The 19,388-nt window shown below is 42.3% G+C and overlaps 1 protein-coding gene across 1 annotated transcript in view; it reads left to right on the forward strand.

Moving 5' to 3' along the window:
• The window catches only part of LOC119172151 (uncharacterized), a 31,541-nt gene that overhangs the window by 390 nt on the left and 11,763 nt on the right, over positions 1 to 19,388 (forward strand). The window contains exons 2-8 of the mRNA XM_037423170.2: positions 173 to 212; positions 1,504 to 1,653; positions 2,829 to 2,935; positions 3,728 to 3,866; positions 6,073 to 6,187; positions 8,801 to 9,024; positions 11,177 to 11,275. Coding sequence (XP_037279067.2) covers positions 173 to 212; positions 1,504 to 1,653; positions 2,829 to 2,935; positions 3,728 to 3,866; positions 6,073 to 6,187; positions 8,801 to 9,024; positions 11,177 to 11,275 — 874 coding nt within the window. The remainder of the gene's footprint in view (positions 1 to 172; positions 213 to 1,503; positions 1,654 to 2,828; positions 2,936 to 3,727; positions 3,867 to 6,072; positions 6,188 to 8,800; positions 9,025 to 11,176; positions 11,276 to 19,388) is intronic.

The raw sequence follows: 19,388 nt of genomic DNA on the forward strand, positions 1-19,388 counted from the left end.
ACTAGCGCACGTTCGTATTAATGATTTCGTGTTGTTCTCCTTCCATCTACCGCTTCATACTTCCTCGCGCACAGGATGGATCAGCTGGTCGGGTCGTATCGTTGTGGCTGTAACCGTGCCTCGTTCCATCGAATCACGGTTCAGAAATTAATTTTACTTTGTTGTTTTTCAGTTACGTCCACCTGGACCATGCATCATACATCACACAAACAGTAAGTGACGCAGTTTCTTGTCAGTTTCTCGCGAAGTCACTAGCTTGGGAACGTCCGGGAGCAGCCTGCGAAGTATTATTCTTAAAAAAACAAGTGATTTTTGTATAGAAAAAACTGTACAACTGTGCCTCTCAAACCGCAAGTTTGCGTTGGCAAAAAAAAAAAAAAAAAAAGTCTCTTCTCACCGAGGCACCACACCGAAAAATATTTCTTGTGACCCGAAGTGTACCCAATTCTACTATATAAAACACATCCGTCATGTCTGTTCTTACCTTCCTACGCTACTAACAGCAGCCAAAGTTTTTGTTTTAACATAGACATCTTCCTGACGTCCATGTTCGCAGCTGTGTTAGCTGCAGAAACACCCGCATTCAGCTATTTTTTTTTTTTGGGGGGGGGGGGGGGAAATCATAGTTTTTGATGTTTGCAGCTAAAAGTTGCTCAACTCCTAAAGTGATGCGTATCTGACACTGTGTTTATTATGTGTGCTATCTTATAAGCTACAGATACTTGAAGGAAAACAATTATTCATTCTTCATTTGATTAATTTTTTTCGTGTGTGAGAAATGTTGCATTTGTGCTTTGTCTTGAATATAAAAACTACTGTTGTGTAACTATGTATTTGCTATGCCCAGACATATTTACACCACACTGGTTCTCAAGAGACGTGGTGTTTTGAGATAGCAGGTCTCCGTTTGTGGCGCTATGCAGACAAGCAGTGCGGAAGCGTCACTGCGATGCTGCTGCATGCGCTGACTTCGAAAGGTGCCACAAAAGCATCGTAAGGCAGTGGCATTGTTTCAAGCCACAAAGAAGAAGCACTAGTGAACGGATCTGATGGATGCGTGATATTGGAGAGTGAGAGCGCTTCATTCACATCTCCATAGAAAAGCGCTCGTACGCTTATGGGATGCAGGCAGCCATGCCCTTTTTTGTGGGGTTACATCACGACCACTCCCGGGAGTAAGGCGCACCAATCGCTCCCATTGAGGAGTGAGCGTTCGCACTGGCTTCGAGAAAAGTAAAGCAGGTGTTGGTGTGAAGTTGATTAAATGAAAAAAAAAATAAGTTACTTGTTGTTGAAGATCGGATTGTGCGCAACCATTTCATTATCGATAAGCTTGAGTTGGTTTTGCTCCGCTGTTTTATATAAAAATGAGTAACATTTGTTTTAAAACGTTTTGACCTAAAACGAACCGCTGCTCATTTTTTCACTGCCCAGCTTCAGTTCAGCCTGAAATGGGCAGCGATGTCTACTTTGCTGTACTGGAATATTTCTGCCGTTTCTCAGGTTGCCTCACCTATGACTACTCTGCTTGGAACCTGAATGAAGAGCATGTGGTCAGTTCATTCGAAGACCTGGACTATAGCATTTACCTGTCAACATATGTCAATCAGGGGGAAATTGCGTTAAACGTTTCCTTTCAGACCACATCAAAAGGTATGTCCAATTCAGTATGTAAGCCGAGGGGGCCCTTAGAAATTGGTGGTGTCGTGTGTTTGTGCCAGAAAAAGAACTATGATTGAATTCATAAACAGATGTTTATTAACTCTTCAAAAGCTTGAAGAGTAACAATTTCTAAAGCCTTACTGAGACTTTGTTGCTGAAGAAGCTGGTTAACACTCGAAAATGTTTCATTTTTGCACTAAAAACAACAAACACAAGAGAGATGACAGGACAAGTGCTACTTACTGGTTTATTGCACCCATTGCAATGGGGCGTGACAGTGGTGGGCAGATTAAATGGGTATTGTCTATATTCTAGACAATACCACTTATTGGGCTGTGGATGTTTCTTCAAGGAAGCTTTATCTTGTTTTCATAAAGGGTCATGGATGTGTTGTTAACATGACCAGTTCCTTTTTTATTTATATAATACATCTACTAGAGTTCACAGGCTGATGTGTTTCTGTTTATACCTAAAATCTTGGCTTCACAGGGTGGGGAGTTTGGTTAATATGCAATACTGCTTCTCCTTCTTGAAAATGGCCCTGTTCTTAATTTTTTTTTTAGTTAACAATTGGTGTGCGGTAATTTCTGTTAAAAATCCTTGCCATACGCGAGGTACATAGGTACTTCATAGAAAAAGTGCCTTTTCATCAGGTTTGTTATCACTTGAGAATCAATTCGTTGGAGTGCTATGTGATGCACTAGTAATTAAACCTTGCCGACTTTTTTGAGGCATGTTGTAGTTGAGCCAAACACAATATTGCTGGTTTTCCTTACTGCTTTGACACCTTGCATTCTTTTTCCACATTAAATGGCAATCCCACAGAGGGTGTCAGTGTAAGCTTTTCCTTTTGGATACTGCACTTCTAGTACCACGTGACTGAATTGTCATTGCATATATTACTTCTAGAATCAGTGTTCACAGCAAGGTCTTTAGTCGAACTCTGGCGGGGCTACCTGGCGAATTATATTGTCAAATGTGGATAAATAATTCTAATGTTTGGCCTCCTTTGAAACAGTACACTCAAACTTCATTATAACAAAGTTGCATTTTAAACGAAAATAAGTTTGTTATAACCAATATTTCGTTATATCAAGGTTTCAACGTATGTTGCTTGCAGCTCAACTGTTGCCGACTGACTTCCCTTTGAAATATCAATGTTTCAGATGTGCGTGGCTTTGAGTTTTCATTGCTTGACCACAAGTATACTGGCAGTGGGAAGAAGTACAAGACTTGCCGCACGTTCGACTTGAGGAAATACTTGAATCCCTCGGTGGGTGTGGCATCTTACAGCTGTCATCCGCAATATTACGTGTAGCCATTGTCCAATATTAACCGGTGAGGTTTATAAGCTTTTGGATAGGGCGCGCTCGGAAAGCAACCGACTTTTTTGGGCGTCTTTCTGTCCCCAACAGTAATTACCATCCGGCTTACTTATTATGTTTCTTTTCTCAAAAATCTTGCTTGGTACCTTTTCTTCCTGTCAAGAATACTGTGTTGCGTTGATAGAATAAGGGTGTTTACAGGTATTCTAAACCGCATCAAACTCCTTAAAATTGAAAAGTACCCTTTAAGAGCCCTTGAAAGTTCTCGAATGGCATAAGGCGAGAAATTCAGCCTTGGTGGTAAACCATAAAATGATATTCATCCTTGTGTTGCTTTGTACTAAATATCTTTTCCTGCAATTGTTTTATTTTTTTTTTTTGAAGATCCTTGAGTTTCTTGATAAATGCTGTCTAATGTTGGCTAAGCGCTTTGTTCTCTCTTGTGGTGTATTTTGGGCCATTGGTTAACTTCGTGCCAGTTTAAATAAAACGCAACATGGCTTTTTTGCCTGAAGTGGTTTTTCCGTAGGATGTTATGTTTGTTAGGTCATAGAAGGATATTTTTTACGACTTGCTGCTTACTCACTGGTATACTGATTGCCAATGAGCTAATACTAAATGTGTTCAATACAGTGACACTTTCTTTTTACTCACCTCTAGAGATTAGGCAAGCATCACGGGAGATCCTTGCAATGAAGAAAACGCAAATAATTTTTTGTCTACTGAATTTTTATTTTTAGGCAAGTGTCTTCTACGACTGTTACAAAAAAATCAGAGGGGATTATCTCAACAACTACTTCTTCGTTACATCAAGGGGATTACCTACAAATCGTGTCGGAAGGTATTTTGTCACACTGTCTACATCACCTCTCAGACTTGGTGAGCGTTTTAGAAAAATATCTTTTCAGATGCCTGTACTAGTGCTTATAAATTTGTCTAGATAATAAGTTATTATGTGTTCACATGTTTTGATAATCAATGAACATATTAACATTAGTTTTAATAATTTCTCTGTAAAATTTTTTTGCCATCTTAGTGTGTAATTAGCAGCACATTCATGCCAGAATAAACAGACACCATTTTTTGCAGGCACAATGAAAATTATGTGGCATGCATTGCTTAAAAAGGGTGCTTAAAAATATTGCCATTTGCTGCATCCACAGTAAGAATATTCTAAAGTGGAATCTGAAAGGACCAAAAAAATGTGTTCTATTCCAGGAGTTCCTTTTACATGAAGAGATGTTTTGAAGGTACAGCAGTCAAGTACAAGAATAAACAAATTAGAGGCATCTGTTTTATTTAGGCAGCAATTCTATTGAAGCAATTTCTCTTTACCAATACCTTACAATATTAGATTGTTGTGGTGTCTTGGCTACTTTAATTTCGCTGATAAATTGCCAAATTGGTAGTTGTGTATTGAAAGTAGGGGACTTATTTATTTACCTATGGGCTTCAGTTTTTTTTTTTTGTTAATTTGCTTAAAAGTTATGTCTTTTTCTCTTCTGCACTAGGATTGCACTACTTGTTTTCACAGAGTGTATAAAGCAGGCAGGACAGATGCAAAATTTTTGATTAAAAGGTGGGAGGAGGGGGGCCATATCAGTTTATACCAGGACATGATAGGACATGGTGGCATGCTCCTTTGTTGTATTTTTTTCGATGTTAAAAAACGATGCTGGCTGAGGTGCAAAGATTAACTGCCATTACTTTGTTACTTTAGTCATTTTAGTACTAGCTGTCAGCTTGCAGTGTCTTTGTACATTGCCTGTTGCTAGCTGAGTTACGAAGTAGGAAGATGAATTCTGTAACATGTTACACATGCGTAGCTGTGCTTTTCCCACTAACCCTGTTTTTCTACTCTGTAGTGCTTTCTGTGAGCTGTCTTTCCTTCACTTTTCTTCTCATCTTTCTCTATTTGACTTCTTCCATCCCTGAAATCTCTCTCAAAGGTGTGACTGGCCTGGTCTCTTCTTTGCTTCCCTTTTGTAAGTTTGTGTCTTCCGTCTCAGTAAAGCTTAATGTTTAACCTTGTGACAATGCTGCTTGAAATATTTCAGGGGCCCTGCAACACTTTTTGAGCATGGTCAGAAAATGCTGCCGATCGATAGTTGAGGCTCTCCAAAATATGTGAGCCAAACAACATAGCGCGGTATGTGACCTAGGATTTACAATCAATTCTCAAAGTCAGCTGGAAATCGGTTCCTCTTCCCTCTGTAAATGATGCCATATCCGCACATTTCTATTCCTGCTATCGGCATCCATTGTGGTTGGCTGATTTGCATCGCACTTACCATGACCACCAAAAGATGATGCCATGTATCGACGTGTGTGCTTGCAGTCACACGTGAGGTTAGCCACGTATTGGAAAGAAAGCAAGAAAAGCGCTCAAGGTCGTGATGCACGCTGATAAATAGACACATCTTCTTATGCCCTTGTCTATCCTGCGTAGCTTTGATTGTGCTTGCTGGCACGAAACGAGTGAGAAAGTGCTCGAAGCTTGTGAGAAATAGCAGCAACTCCGCTCGTACTTGACAAATTCAAAAATCTTTTTTTTTTTTTTTTTGAAATGTGTGATTCGTGAAACGTCGTGAGCAAATAGTAATATTATTATGTCATAACTCAAAAAAGAGTTGCAGGGCCCTTCAGTTACTTCAAATAAGCAGGGCAGCTGATTGTTTCTGCATCTAAAAAAATATTCCCACTCATGTGCTTCGACAGTGGGATGACTGACTGTCCGGCTCATCAGGCCAGTCTAGTGTGCATGCCCATCGGTGCAGGCATGTATTCACTGGTTTTTGATGTGCAAATGTCGCTGTATTGTGAAGTTGTAGCCAACTTTATGCCGTTTGCAATCTCGTTCATGTTTAAAGTACACAAATAATTTTTGCTTACTGTAACTGAAGCTTGCCTGCAATGATTTTTCTTGGGAAATAACTGTCTGCAATGAATGCACATCTACAAAGTGACTAACAGGGCACCTGACATTAAAGAGTTTGCCTAAGCATGGTTGATAGGTAGATCATAGGCACTTGTGCAACACTGATTTGTCTGAGGTATTGATTGTCACTTGGCATGTGTTTGGCAGGAGCAGAGAATGTTAGCAATTGGGAGAGCACTATCATGATCCTGGAGCCAGCATTACGAAAGAAGTGTGTGGCAGCTCAGTTTGGTCTCGCTGATGCCAAGTTCAATGTTACCAGGTAAACGTGTTACTTTTTTTTTTTTTTTGAGCCTCACTGAGAATTTTGCAATGTTGCTATGCAAGCTATAAGTATGATGCAACAGCACAATTACAAGTGCAGTGAGTGTCAAGAAGATATAGTAATCAGGACTTAAAAAGTTAGAACCCATTTTCATATTATGTCCTAGTCACAATATTGACATCACTTGCTGATTAAAAAAAATATTCACGAGTAGCATAGCAGGAACAAATAATGGCAGATCATGTTCCGCAGCAATCTACAGCAGCAGTAATCTGCAGCTCGCTCCACGCTTCCGATTTACTCTATAGTCTGAATTTCATTCATGCTTTAGTGCTTAAAAGTGTCATTTAAGTAGTTGTTGCTTGACTGCCTCAGTAGTCGTCTTAATACATCTACTGCATTTCTTCCTCAAAGGCGAATGCACACAAGCCTGCATCAATCGGCGCACACTTCATACTACACTCAAACCTCGATATAACAAACCCAGATATATAGTAAAGTAAATTGAAAGTCCTCTTGCAATAGACATATTGCTAGAAATATGCCTTTATAACAAAATTTTGAAATATAATGAACTTATTTTTATGTCAGATGCAACTTCGTTATATTGAGGTTTGAGCGAAATGTGTTGAGTCAGCCAGCTTGTAATCCCCGCTAACCGAACATCACTAAGTGCATTAGTGGAACCAGTCGTAGAAGCGATCACCTGCGCTTCGATTGCCTGGTCGGAGCATCTCCAGACTTCTTAAGTTGTATTTGACTCTAGGCGTATTGGTGTATTCCAATATACCTATAGTCGAAGGCAATTTAAGAATTTCGGAGAGGGCGTCAGTGAGGATGATCTAAAGGAACATAATAGATGTAAACTTAAAGGGACACTAAAAAGTAACAGCACATGTTTCATTGACAAACTGAACTCTGAAAACTTTAAAGGGGCACTAAAGGCAACTGTTAAGTCGATGTTGACTATTGAAATGGCGGTCCAGGAACCTCGTAGTGTCACTTATGTGCCAAGGAAGGGCGTGTATTGAAATAAAATCACTTTTTAGTTGTCCGCATCGGGTTAGCGCTCTTCAAATTACCTGCCTCTAGAAGCGGACTGACTGGACCGGCTCGCGTCACTGTTGCCCAGCTTTACTGCGCTAGTAGCAGCAGACCGAAAGCAGCGGGAGCCACAGCAGCAACAACGGCCATTGATCGATTTTCCACCATTGGCTTCGAGATCGCAGATGTTTTTGTTTTAACTGCGCGCCGCTAGATTGCACCACCTGTCCTGTGTAACCACGCGAAAATTGAATTTCTGAACCAATCGCGCCATTCCCCATACTGTAGTAACGTCCCGGCGATTCTTTTTTTCATGAATAAAACAGAAACAAACAAGCAGCATTTTATTGCGTCTCTTGACGCACGGAAGGTTATTTATTTAGTGCAGTTAGATTAATTACTAGTGACTAATTGTAGACGAACCATCTGATGTCGTCGGGATCATTTTGAAAATGTCCTACTGCGGCGCTTGTGTTTTTGTGCATTTTCCTAAATTTTGTGGTAAGTAGGGCACTGTTGCTGATAATATTATCGTTTTAGATGTTGTCATACATTGAGCTTTCACTCTGACGTATATTGTTATTTGACTTTAGTGTCCCTTTAATGCTGTGTGTCACCATCATTTAATGCTTCATCATCATAAGTTCATTATTAGTGGAGCAAAGCTTAATTTTTAAATTTTGCTCCAGAATCTGCACGCAATGTCATAAATTTTAAAATGCATTCTTCATATTTTCACAACATTGGATCGATCAAATTTTCTGAAATTTTGTATGGTAGGTTTATGGTATCGACAGGTAGCAATTCACTTCATTTTTATTGATTACGATCTATGGAAGGCCCACTAGACTCCTTCAAAATCTATGACATCCTGGAGTTTAGTGCGGAAATCTCAAGGTGGCGTCTTCACCCATTTTCTTTTCATGTGTTTTTTTTTGCTTTCCAAGCATCGTGTCACAGTAAGAGTGGTGTTTTCGGGATTGTGATTGGACTTATACGCAAAATTATTTTTCTTTTTACTGTCCCTTCAATAGACAGGAAGAGAGCAGAGTGCGTCAGGGAATAAACGGGGGTTTAGGATTGTCATGACAAAGATGTCATAGTTGAAATCAACAGTAAGAAACGGGCCAGGTATGTTAGTGCATTGGCATGGTAACTGCTAGTCATGAAGAGTAACTGACTAGAATTAAGAGAAGGCAAGCAGAGAAGGCAAACAGAGGGAGACAGAAAATTAGATGGGCAGATGAAATTAAGAAGTTTGCAGGTATTATAACCTGGGAGCCGAAAGCACAGTATCAGGTTTATTGGTGCAACATGGGAGAGGTTATTGCCCTGCACTGGGCTTGGCCAGGCTGATGATGATTGTAGGTATATTGCTTTAGCTGGCACGACTATGGTTGTCACCATCTCTGTTCTTTGCTATAAAGACTGCGAACCTTTGCAGTGCGCTACAGTATAAACGAAACATGTATCTCGGCTGGACATTGATTCTTGCAAATGAGCCAGTACTGGTTGTCGAGTGTTGGTGTAAAAATGTGCTTTCATCTCTTTTCTGGTATGACACAGATACAACGTCAGCCTTGTGAGTTGGGATTGGAATTCACCAAATGGTGGTGTTGTGGTTCAAGAGCAGATCATAGAAGCTGAGCCTGGCAACCTGACAATGACCACTGTGTCCTTTACAAACGTGGATGCTGGCACATACTACCTGTGCGTGCACCCCGAGCACCCTAACTGGACTGAGCAGTCGGGCACGGTGTCCAGAACAGATGTTTTTACAATCCCTACAGGTTTGTACTTTGCCACATTTTATGTTCCCGAAACGTTCTGCATTCACTGCGCTTTGTGTATCATTGTGTTTTTACTGTGCCTAGAATATGTAGATGTGGTCACTGCATTACCCCTGACCTTGAAGCCTGCATGTTGGGGAGCTATGTGCACTTGTGGGCAAAAATATACGAACCATGGGGGTTTCGCTGAAATTGCCATCTGCGCCATCGGGCAGCGAACCATCTGCTGTTTAGAGCATTGTGCTGTCGAGGGCAATCTGTAGTGAATGCGGCTTGAACAATGCTCTCAGCAGCGGTCGGCTTGTCACTAGACTGCAATCGACAATTTCGGGGCGCACTCCAGCGGTCAGTACATATGCTTTTGCTCACAGGCGTGCAGTTATCGCGAATTAAAATTCAAAAGCCTAGGGCTAGGTAGTGCACCTGCTTTCGTTTCCACTATAATCACTTGATGTCATACCATCGCCATAATTTTACCATCGTCACACTTACATAACAGCCATCATTGCTTTTATATCTGGCGGCAATTTTTTGTGGCGGCACAGCCAAAGCTACGTGGGCAGAGCTTCTGCACTTGTGTTGCTATGCCAGCTAGTCTTTTTGCAGGCGATTTAGGTCTTGGTTTCCCGAGCACATTCATAGTGCGCATTTTCATACGGACATCCATGGCTTATGATGTTATTTGGGAAATACTGTCATAAAAGATAGTTTATGTGCAGCTTTAATGAATGATATGATAATTAATTTAGTATACGTCATGATACGATCATTTGCCCATTCTTTCTGGTAAAATAAAGAATGTAATAATGGCCAGTGTGATGAAATTAGTTATGTGTTTTGGCTGGAAAACATGATAACTGAAGCTTTCAAACTTGGTTTTCGAAGTGGGCTTTGCAAGCAAGAACTCCGCCAGCTGTGCTAGTGCACAAATTGCTGGAGCAACTGGCAATTGGAGATCCGCATACAACGGGAATTCTGCCAAATCGTCCTTTATTATTTATTTTTTATTCATAGAAAGAATGGGTAAATCATAACGTGTTGACGTTGGAAGGAGCATGCTATATACTGCCCGTGTGTCAGTGTCGCAGTGAAGCATGGTTTGTTTTCCGCAGGCACACATTTCAGCTGAACACAAAACCGTTTTTTTTTTTCCTCCTTTGTTTTTGCAGTAGATGTAGCGAGACTGAGGTGCTTCAGCTTCGGAGAGTTGCAATGTGGGCTTGTTCATGATGCATTTGAAATATTTTTTGTAGTGCTAGGTGAAATACAGAAACAGGAGGATAACACTTTATCCTCTCCGTCTATCCCTACCTGTTTCCGTATTTCGCCTCGCGCGACAGAAAATTTCGTCAGCTGCCATTCATTAGTATCACTACGCTGCATTGCCTTATGGCTGTTAAGGGCCGTCATTTTCGCAGATTTGCGGCGAAATTGGTATTGGGAATCACCACATGGCACCTTAAGTTTTCAAATGAACTGGGCTGGTGCTGCCCGCCACTTCAGATTATTCGTTTAGACTTACATTGCAAAAAATAGGACTGCGGAAATATTTCAAATTAACTGAGATTTTAAAATGACTGTGTTTGAATTAATTAGGTTTTATTGTAGTTATTATGTAGAGCGTAGAGATTACTATGGTAGTATAGTCAATATCTAATGTAAGGGCTGTCACTTTATTCAGATGTCACAGATTTTTTTAAAGTTGGCGCTAAAATGAGCTTGTTGATACGGATTCATTAGAATACACGGCGCTTAATGAACACATTAACGCAATGAACACGCTGGAAAGAGCAAGACTGTTGGGCATATATAAAGATGATATGACATGTGGAATTTTTTAGATGTGCGAGATGACTTGCATGGCCGCCGATAGGTTCAGCGCCCCTTCCCTCACTTTAATCAACCTATAAGGAATTTTCGATATCTCGGACAATAATGAGAAGCTTTATGCTCTAATATTATCGTCGCACCCACGCAGATGTCGTCCTCCTTCCCTGGCTCTTTTTTTGTCACCCTATTTTAATATGTTAACGCACAATAAACCAATTGTTGGCTGTACAGTGTACGTTCTCGTTCTTGCCTTTAGTGTTTTTGTGTTTATTAAAGACTGTGTATTTTAACGGATCTTTTATTTCGTCCTGCTTTATTCCAGATACTGGGTCAAAGGTTGCCATTACCATTTCCCTGACATTTGCGTTGGTCTTACTTGGTGCCGTTATAACAGCGCTTGCCATCTACATCTGTTTTAAAAGTAGGTGGTTTTGTGCTCCTGGTAATTATGGTGTTCTTGCTTGTTTCTTCACATCATTATATAACCAGACAGAATGTAGTGGCAGGTATTGATTGATTGATATATGGGGTTTAACGTCCCAAAACCACCATATGATTATGAGAGACGCCGTAGTGGAGGGCTCCGGAAATTTCGACCACCTGGGGTTCTTTAACGTGCACCCAAATCTGAGCACACGGGGTAGTGGCAAGTATGTAGTGCGTGCCTCCTGCAAGTCATTTTGAAAGTTTTTGACTCCCTAATATGTTTATTGAGTGTTAGTATGTAAAGGAGCACCGACATCGTATTTACCCATGCCAGTATTTTTGGATTCTCACGTAGTTATTGGCCCGTTGGTGGCGGTTCGTGACTCAGTATGCAATGCAGGGACAAATAACTGTTTGTTATATTGAATAATATAACCAGTATGTAGTACTATTCAGAGTCTGAGTACTTAATCAGAACGGGTCAAAGTTCTCCAATATGCAGTGCTAACAGCACTGTCTCACAGCCATTTTCTGACTGCACCCCGGCTGATCGTGTTAAACAGAAGGAATTGCAAATTAGTTCTGTGGAAAACCCGCAAGGTGGAGGAAGGGTTCAAAAGGGGAAAGGAGTCAACCACCCTTCCTTGCTTTCCTGTGGCTTTGTGCTACAAACAAGTGATTTTTTTTCTTTCCCTTTCTTAAACAGAAGGAAGTGTCGACAGCTTCCACTCACATTTCGTTTGCTAGTTGTGATTGACATTGCCGCCGTCGTTGTCTGATGTCTCGACAAGTGATGAAGGCAACATTCTGTAATTTGGAATTGCCGAACTCTCGACTTTACAATTCATTTCAGCTTCGACACTTTGCAAAGCAGTGGATCGGCAATGGACATCGTTCTAAGCAGTGACAGGGAGATGCCTAGAGACGATGATAAAGATATATAAAACAGCACTTAGACACAGGACGAATGAAGAAAGTGACACGCACGGCGCTGAGTTTCAGTACCATGTGCGTCACTTCCTTCTTTTTTCCTGTATCTAAGCGCTGTCTTATATTTTTGTCATTGGGCCCCACCAACTCGCCCAATCGGCTAGCCTTCTGCCTAGGGACGCACACTAGGGCCACACATAGCTATTAGCTTCAGGTAATTTTAGTGTGTACGTCATTTTGCTATGCCGAAAGAAGTTTATGGAATACCAGGTTACTCTATGATGATATCAACAAGTGGTGACGCATTGGACAACCGCGGGAATAGCTGCATAGAATTTGTTTGTTTTCGCCTACTGTCCGCTATGAAAAAACGTTCTCACAAGGCAAGGCATTTTGAGTTATGTGGCTGCTGTGAATTTACTCCAGCTGAGAAGCATTATACACTAGCTTTCTGAATTAAAAATTTCATGTTTCACAGGTTCTTTGTGCCTCCAGATGACCCCACCTACCGAGCTTAATAGGTGAGGTGAGACATGTCAGGTGGGGTCAAACATGTTTGTGGCTATGGTAATCTGGTGTTATGATAACACAAAGGAGTCTAGGGATGAACTAAAAATTTTTATTGATACTATCAGCGTGTTTCTTGCTGGAGATGATGTTTCTCTATACAGTTTGATAGCTTGTGGCCATATTATAGTGTACCGTACATGTTATGAAAGGACGCACTCTTTCTGCCTTTTCCATGCTTCGATAAACACAACTGCTGCACACAACAGTTTCCCAACATGCTGACTGACGAACTCGTAACAAATCGTTCAATGTCGAGCTACAGAAATCAGACATGAGGAGTGTGCGAGCCACTGGGAGTTGGAGCATTTTCAGGTGTCTGTGCCAGTTGACGACGCGATCAAAACACTTAGATTGTTGATGTCATTGCTATTAATGCATCATCACTCAGGATCATATGCATCACACCGAGCACATCACAGTAATCAATGTCGCAGGGCGCTAAAATTGAGCTTTTGTAGACTTTTTTTTTTTTTAAATAAAATAACCTTTAGGTGACGGACACCATTAAAATTTAGCCAATAAAGCCTATGAATACTGCTAAATTGAATGAAGGGCACATTCAAGCTTGAAATATAATGTCAGTGCCTCTTTAACTACAATTAGTCAGCTTTTGCAACAGTTGGTGGGTGATGGTCAGTGATCCACATGTGTAGAAATAATTCGAAAGTAAGGGTGGCTTTGTTATCACAACTTTTTCTTTGTTGCAATGACAGCATCTTAATGACATGCTCAATTAAGTTTAAGACACTGCCACTGACTGGCTTCATGATGCGAGTTGTTTGGTACATAATGTTACCTGATTACAGTGTAAACCACTTATAACGTTACCGCTTATAGTGCAAGACTTTATAATGCAGTCTTTTTCAACTCATGTTTACCCTCTCATATAATCCCATGTATACTCATACCACCTATTGTGCAGTCCCCCAAGATGAAAGACCGGTTGTAATGCGGTTGCCAGGAAATCATTGTGACAATCGCAGTAGAGAATGTGCGTCTGAAAGGAGGTGCACTGGGTGCGCTGCTGGGGTGCGAGCGACAAGGTCGTTACAGAGGAAGAGGGAATGCAAAGTGAAGGAACGAAGAGTGGAGGGAGGAAAAGAAAAGAAAAAAGACCATGGCACGCTGTGCACGCTCGCCTACTAAGGAAGGAGAGTGGTTACCCAGGAAGCCTTTGCACCGACGCTGCTACAGTGTATGAGCATTGCTAGCGTGGCTCTGGCCGCTTGCTGCCTGCAGCGCGTGGCTCAACAGGGCATGTTCAATCCCTTCCTTATCAACTGCGCCTAAAGGGACACTGAAGTTTTTTTTTTTAAGTTTTGTCAATGTTTAGTCTAGAGCATCATCAAATCATTCACATCACAAATTTAGTGACACGCCGTGTACCGAGGCCACTATGGACAATTATACAGGAATCCCACTATTGTGCCAACTGCGTCGAAGTGTGCCAAACGAGATTTGCTGCTCCAACCTGATAAAATGGACGTAAATTGCGCCAAACTGCGCTAAACCGTCTATCTCGGGCATCCACAACCTGTGGCCCGTGGGCCACATTGTGGCAGTATTTAAGGACATTAATTATTGTTTTAATTGCCAGAGACAGCGGTCGAGCCTAATGAGAGAATTCTTTACCTTCTTACCTTCCTGTGAACAAGCCGTAAAAATTGGCCGCCAGTACTTCTGGGGAGCAATGACATTCAACCTCATTCTGTGGCGGAACCGCAACCAAAGCTCTGATGAGCACAACTATAGCAGAAGGCTAGAAATATGTCTCTGTTCACGACAGTGATTGTAGTGGTGTGCTGCATTGGTTTACTCACAAATGCCAATGCCATATATATGTACTCTAATCGCAAACGTAACCCGGTTGCAGCAAGAAATACTGTATTTACTCACGTAATGAATGCATTTTTTTTTTTTTTGAAAAATTGGAGCAAAGTTGGGGTTGCGTTTATTACGCAGGGTAAATTTTATGAAAACATTTCAAAAGGAGCAAGAAGTGCGGTAATGCAAAAAGGAAAAAAAGTTAGGTCGCTCAGCTTTTCGCACGCATACACTGTTTGGAAACCGATTCTTCGTCGCACTTTACTTATTTTCGGTGGTTGATGGCGCTATCTTCTGCGAGCTGTCCTCGCGCCGCCCGTGCACGCTATAAAATTGTTTTGCAGTTATCTTTGCTCGCAATTGTTTAACCGCAACAGTGGTATCGGCTGTGATCTTGAGGGGCGCCTAGAAGCGGGCTCTACGAACGCATTTGCCAACTTCGCGGCAACCTCGCATGACGACGCCATTGTCATTGCAGCTAGCTACCGCTGAAACATCAAAACAAACCGTCGATAACAAGATTAATGACAAAATACGGCCGCCGCCTCACTTCCACATGAGGAATTCCAGTACGTGCAGCGATCAAGCGAGGCGAGAATGGGGGGTGCTACTATGTTGTGGAAGTCGTCACAATCTTTTCTGGGTGGCAAGCGTTTTTTTTTTTTTTTTTTTTTCGGTTTTCCAGAAACCTGAGGCGCGATAGCGACGAATGACCTTTCGCAACAGCGAATCCTGTCGCCGTCGCTCGAGAATAGCATGCACATCATTAAGCCTTAAAGTTTTGTATTTGCAGTAAGCGATTGTCGGTAGGCACAGGAAGATTCGTGACCTTCACTCGCTCTCGCTCGCTGTGTGCTTATCAGCTGCGATGTCTCTACACTCCCATTTCTGAACCCCGCTATGGCGCACAGATAAAGAAGACAGGTTACGTGCTGCGCCCAGATAGAAAGAAAAAAACATTACCGCACACGGCAACAGGGGAAGAGGGAAGGGAGCGAGCTGAGGTGGCCGAAGGGGGCCGGCATAATAATAATAATAAAAAACGGAAGAGATCCAAGGGGTAAATAGGTGCCAAGTGTCGGTTAGCAGGACTGCAGTGGATGAATGTAGGGGGTGCGTCTATTACAGGGGAAAAAAAATCCAAAATTTGAAGACCGAAGTTGGGGAAGCGTTTATTATGCGAGTGCACTCATTACGCGAGTAAATATGGTATTACATGTAGGGACGAAACCGACATGCAACAAGCTCGACATATTGTTTATATTGTAAAATAAAAGGATGAGAGACCACAAAAGGCCTCAAGTACTGGTTTGATAATCAGTTTTTCTTGTTCCAAGGACATCACACTGCCATTTAAGTTATCATCCCATACAACGACAATATCCAGGGCATCCAATCAAGTGCACATGCATGTGCACTTAATTTCATTTTCGGAGCACTGCTGTCAAGCAGTGATAGAGCCCACGTTAATTTCTCATGCTGCTTCGTGTTAAGTAGAACCTCATTATGTAGAAGTGGGATATAACAAACTAATGGATATAACGAAACAAATGTAATTTCCCTTGAAGTTCCCATAGATGCCCATGTATTTAAAACCTTGTTTTAACAAAGTGAAAATTTCCTTACAATGGATATAGCGAACCATTCTTTGCCCACAATGAGCATTTACTGGTCATTTGGTATACGTCAATTCAATATCTTATAGCGCGCCACAGTTTACGTCTCATCACTGCTGCAGTAATTCGAAACTCGCGCCTTAGGCTCGCTGGGAGCCGCCTGCTGACACGCGCGTAGGTGTGTCTCCCTGCCTCCCTTTTCCTCAGGAACTAATAGACTTGCCCGTGCAGCAATTTGCGCGAGCGTGCGCGTCAGGCAGCCTCCCCTCTCCTGTAGAACTCATTGACCCGCCCGCGCATATGACCTCCTCTTCCCCCTCAGCTTCCCACCGGTACGGCGGAGGTTGTGTTTGTTCCTTGTCATTCGCTTTGGAAGAGCAACACCACCTCTATTAGTTTCGCCTCCTGACACGAGATAGACAACAGCAGCGGAAAACGTAAGCGCAAAAAATATGACAATTGAGCAGAAGTCAGCATTGTTGAAAGCCGTTGAGTCCGGCGTCAAGAAAAAAAAAAGTAGTCGAAGATTTCGATGATGTCGCCAGTGAGGGTGCCGCGGGCGACCAGGCCCAGAAGTTGTGGGACACTCTCGTTGACGCCAGCGTTGTGCCTAACTGTGACACTTTCTAGTTCCTGCACGTACGGCATTGCTGATGCTGATGCGATGATAATGAAAGAGTTGTCAAATGTGGAAATTGTGCGCGGGATGACGGGGGTGCATGATGACAGTGACAAATGCGTTAACAACCCGGAGCATAACGTTAGGGAACCAGACGTACCAATGCCCACACAAGTGCTGGATGTGGCAGAATTACTGCGCCGCTTCTTTGGTGCTTACGAGGACGATGAGGACTGACTCGAAACTGCTGCTGAAGCTTGAAAAGCAGTCATCTGCGTGAAGGCGAGTCGGTAAAAGTCTATTATGAACTATTTTTTTTTAAGTGATCTAGCTAATATGCCGAATTTGGTGGAAATAAAGTTGCATTATTCTATATTATTTTGTTAGTTTTTTGCCTTCCGACGGCCGTTTTTCGGTGGGCTGCTGTGATATTCGATAGTGAGTACATTCTCTCTTGCTAGCTAATTGTCGGTAGAAATGGATACTGGCTATAACAAACTAATGGTTATAACAAAGTAATTACAACTCCCCTTTCAACTTCGTTATAACGAGGTTTGACTATGCCAAAGTGCTCCTAATAGTAAGATTACCTGCTTGAAAACTAAATTTTTACTGCTGCAAAATGCTCCTAATAGCAAGATTACCTGCTCTTAAACGCTCCAGGACTAAAATTTTACTGCTCCAAGGTGCTCCTAATTGCAAGATTACTGCTCCGGAAATTGCTCCGAATCGGCAGTCCCCAGTGGGTCACTGATTATATCATACCTTCCCTCTCACCTCCGCTTGGCCTCCTCAACTCATGAGGCACACTGGCATCGCTGGTGATCGCAGAGCTCTCATGAGCGCGCTTGGCGATTTGATCTTCCACCTGTCTAGACCTCCGAGATCGCATGCTGACAGGTTGCACACAGTCTCGGAGGCCATCACACTGCACCTGGCAGAACGCACTCCGTCTGGCAACAGAGACTCTACTCCAACAGGTGCTGCCACCCTACCAGCCGATCTTCTGCAGATTCTACAGCCCATGAAAGCCAATCAGATCACCAGCCATGGTGACGTCAAATGGCCAGAGCATGTCGCTTTCAGTGTGGGCGGTCGAAAACGCATTTGGCCGAGTCACAGCGATGTGCTCAAATCGGTCTCTAAATGACCCTTAGGACTTAGTCTACCTGCCCAATGTTTTTATAGGAAATCACCAAAACTGTTTCAGAGTTCATTTAAGAGTTTCCTGTTGAGAAAAGCGCCATGGTTATCGAGCTTGCTACAGATATCACATTATCTACCTAGTTCGCATATTTAAAAGCTTTCACTGCTTTATCTCGCACCCTTTTGCCTTTGCTGCCAGTGTGCGCTCTTACATAGGCTTGGCGGGTTTTCATTGTTGATCTCCCGGCCATGAACACAAACTTTGTATCATGCACGCTGTTCTTGGTTCAGTACTTAAGTGCAATCTTTTCGATGCCCAATCTTCATAGTCTTGGACAAACTTCCCGCAACAGCGTATACCGAATGACAGGCTAGGCCTAATCTGCGTTGGTGGCATTTCAGCAGTGGTCGCGTGCTATCTAAGTTGCACTTTGGTCTGGAATCAACATAACTTTTTGCGGTGGTTGCACTTGAAGAGAAAGTATACATTTTTTTTATAGAAATGATGGTAGCACGTTTAGCTCTCGAATGGTGGTTCGCGATTTGATTGCAATGTATTGAAATCAGGTGTGTGTGTGCGAAATCGAACTATTGGCACCTTTCAGCGTGTGAAATTTCACACGTGATTCGACATAGTTTCTGGGTAATGCGCACAATCGAGGTGGTCTGAGAAATAGTCATAGTTGGTGAACTTCCATGATGTTGCTTTCTTTTGTTAGACCCCGCCCCCCACTTTTGCGGTTGCAATTTTTTCTTTATCATTCAGAAATTCGAATGGTTGTAAGCACCACGCATCGCATGCTTCGATTTTCGGTTATGCAAGGCTGCATGCATGAGCACGTTTTGCACAACTGCAGCCCTTGAAGAAGGTTGGTTTGGTTATACACTCAAACCTCATAACGAAGTTTCATCTACCACAAAAATAAGTTTGTTATATCCGAAAATTTGTTATAAAGGTATATTCTTAACACTATGTCTATTGCAAGAATATTCTTCATTTACTTTGTTATAACGGATTTGGGAATATTGACAACTCCGCGACTAACATTATAAGCAGCCTTTACTGTGTACACTAGAGGGAACTCTGGGGCTAGTGTCTGTGGGAGCTGAAATGCATGGCGCTTCAGCCGGCATGAGAATCATGGGTAGTGAATGGATTTGTCTAGGCTTCGTTGTTTTGGCTTCGTTTGGCTCCATGCCACCTGGAGCTGCTTTGTGACAAGACGATATTAAGCAAATGTTCAGCACTTTGCGAGGTCTCGGCGAGGCGAACGCGCGCATCGCCACGCCACGCTCTTGGAGTCAACGGACACAGCAGACGCGGTCGGTACAAAGCACACAACATACATACATTTATTAACTAATTTAGACGACGACATCGTCCGTCGAATGATACACCAATT

Source organism: Rhipicephalus microplus, chromosome 4 (genome assembly GCF_043290135.1).
Source record: "Rhipicephalus microplus isolate Deutch F79 chromosome 4, USDA_Rmic, whole genome shotgun sequence".
Classification (NCBI taxonomy): domain Eukaryota; kingdom Metazoa; phylum Arthropoda; class Arachnida; order Ixodida; family Ixodidae; genus Rhipicephalus; species Rhipicephalus microplus.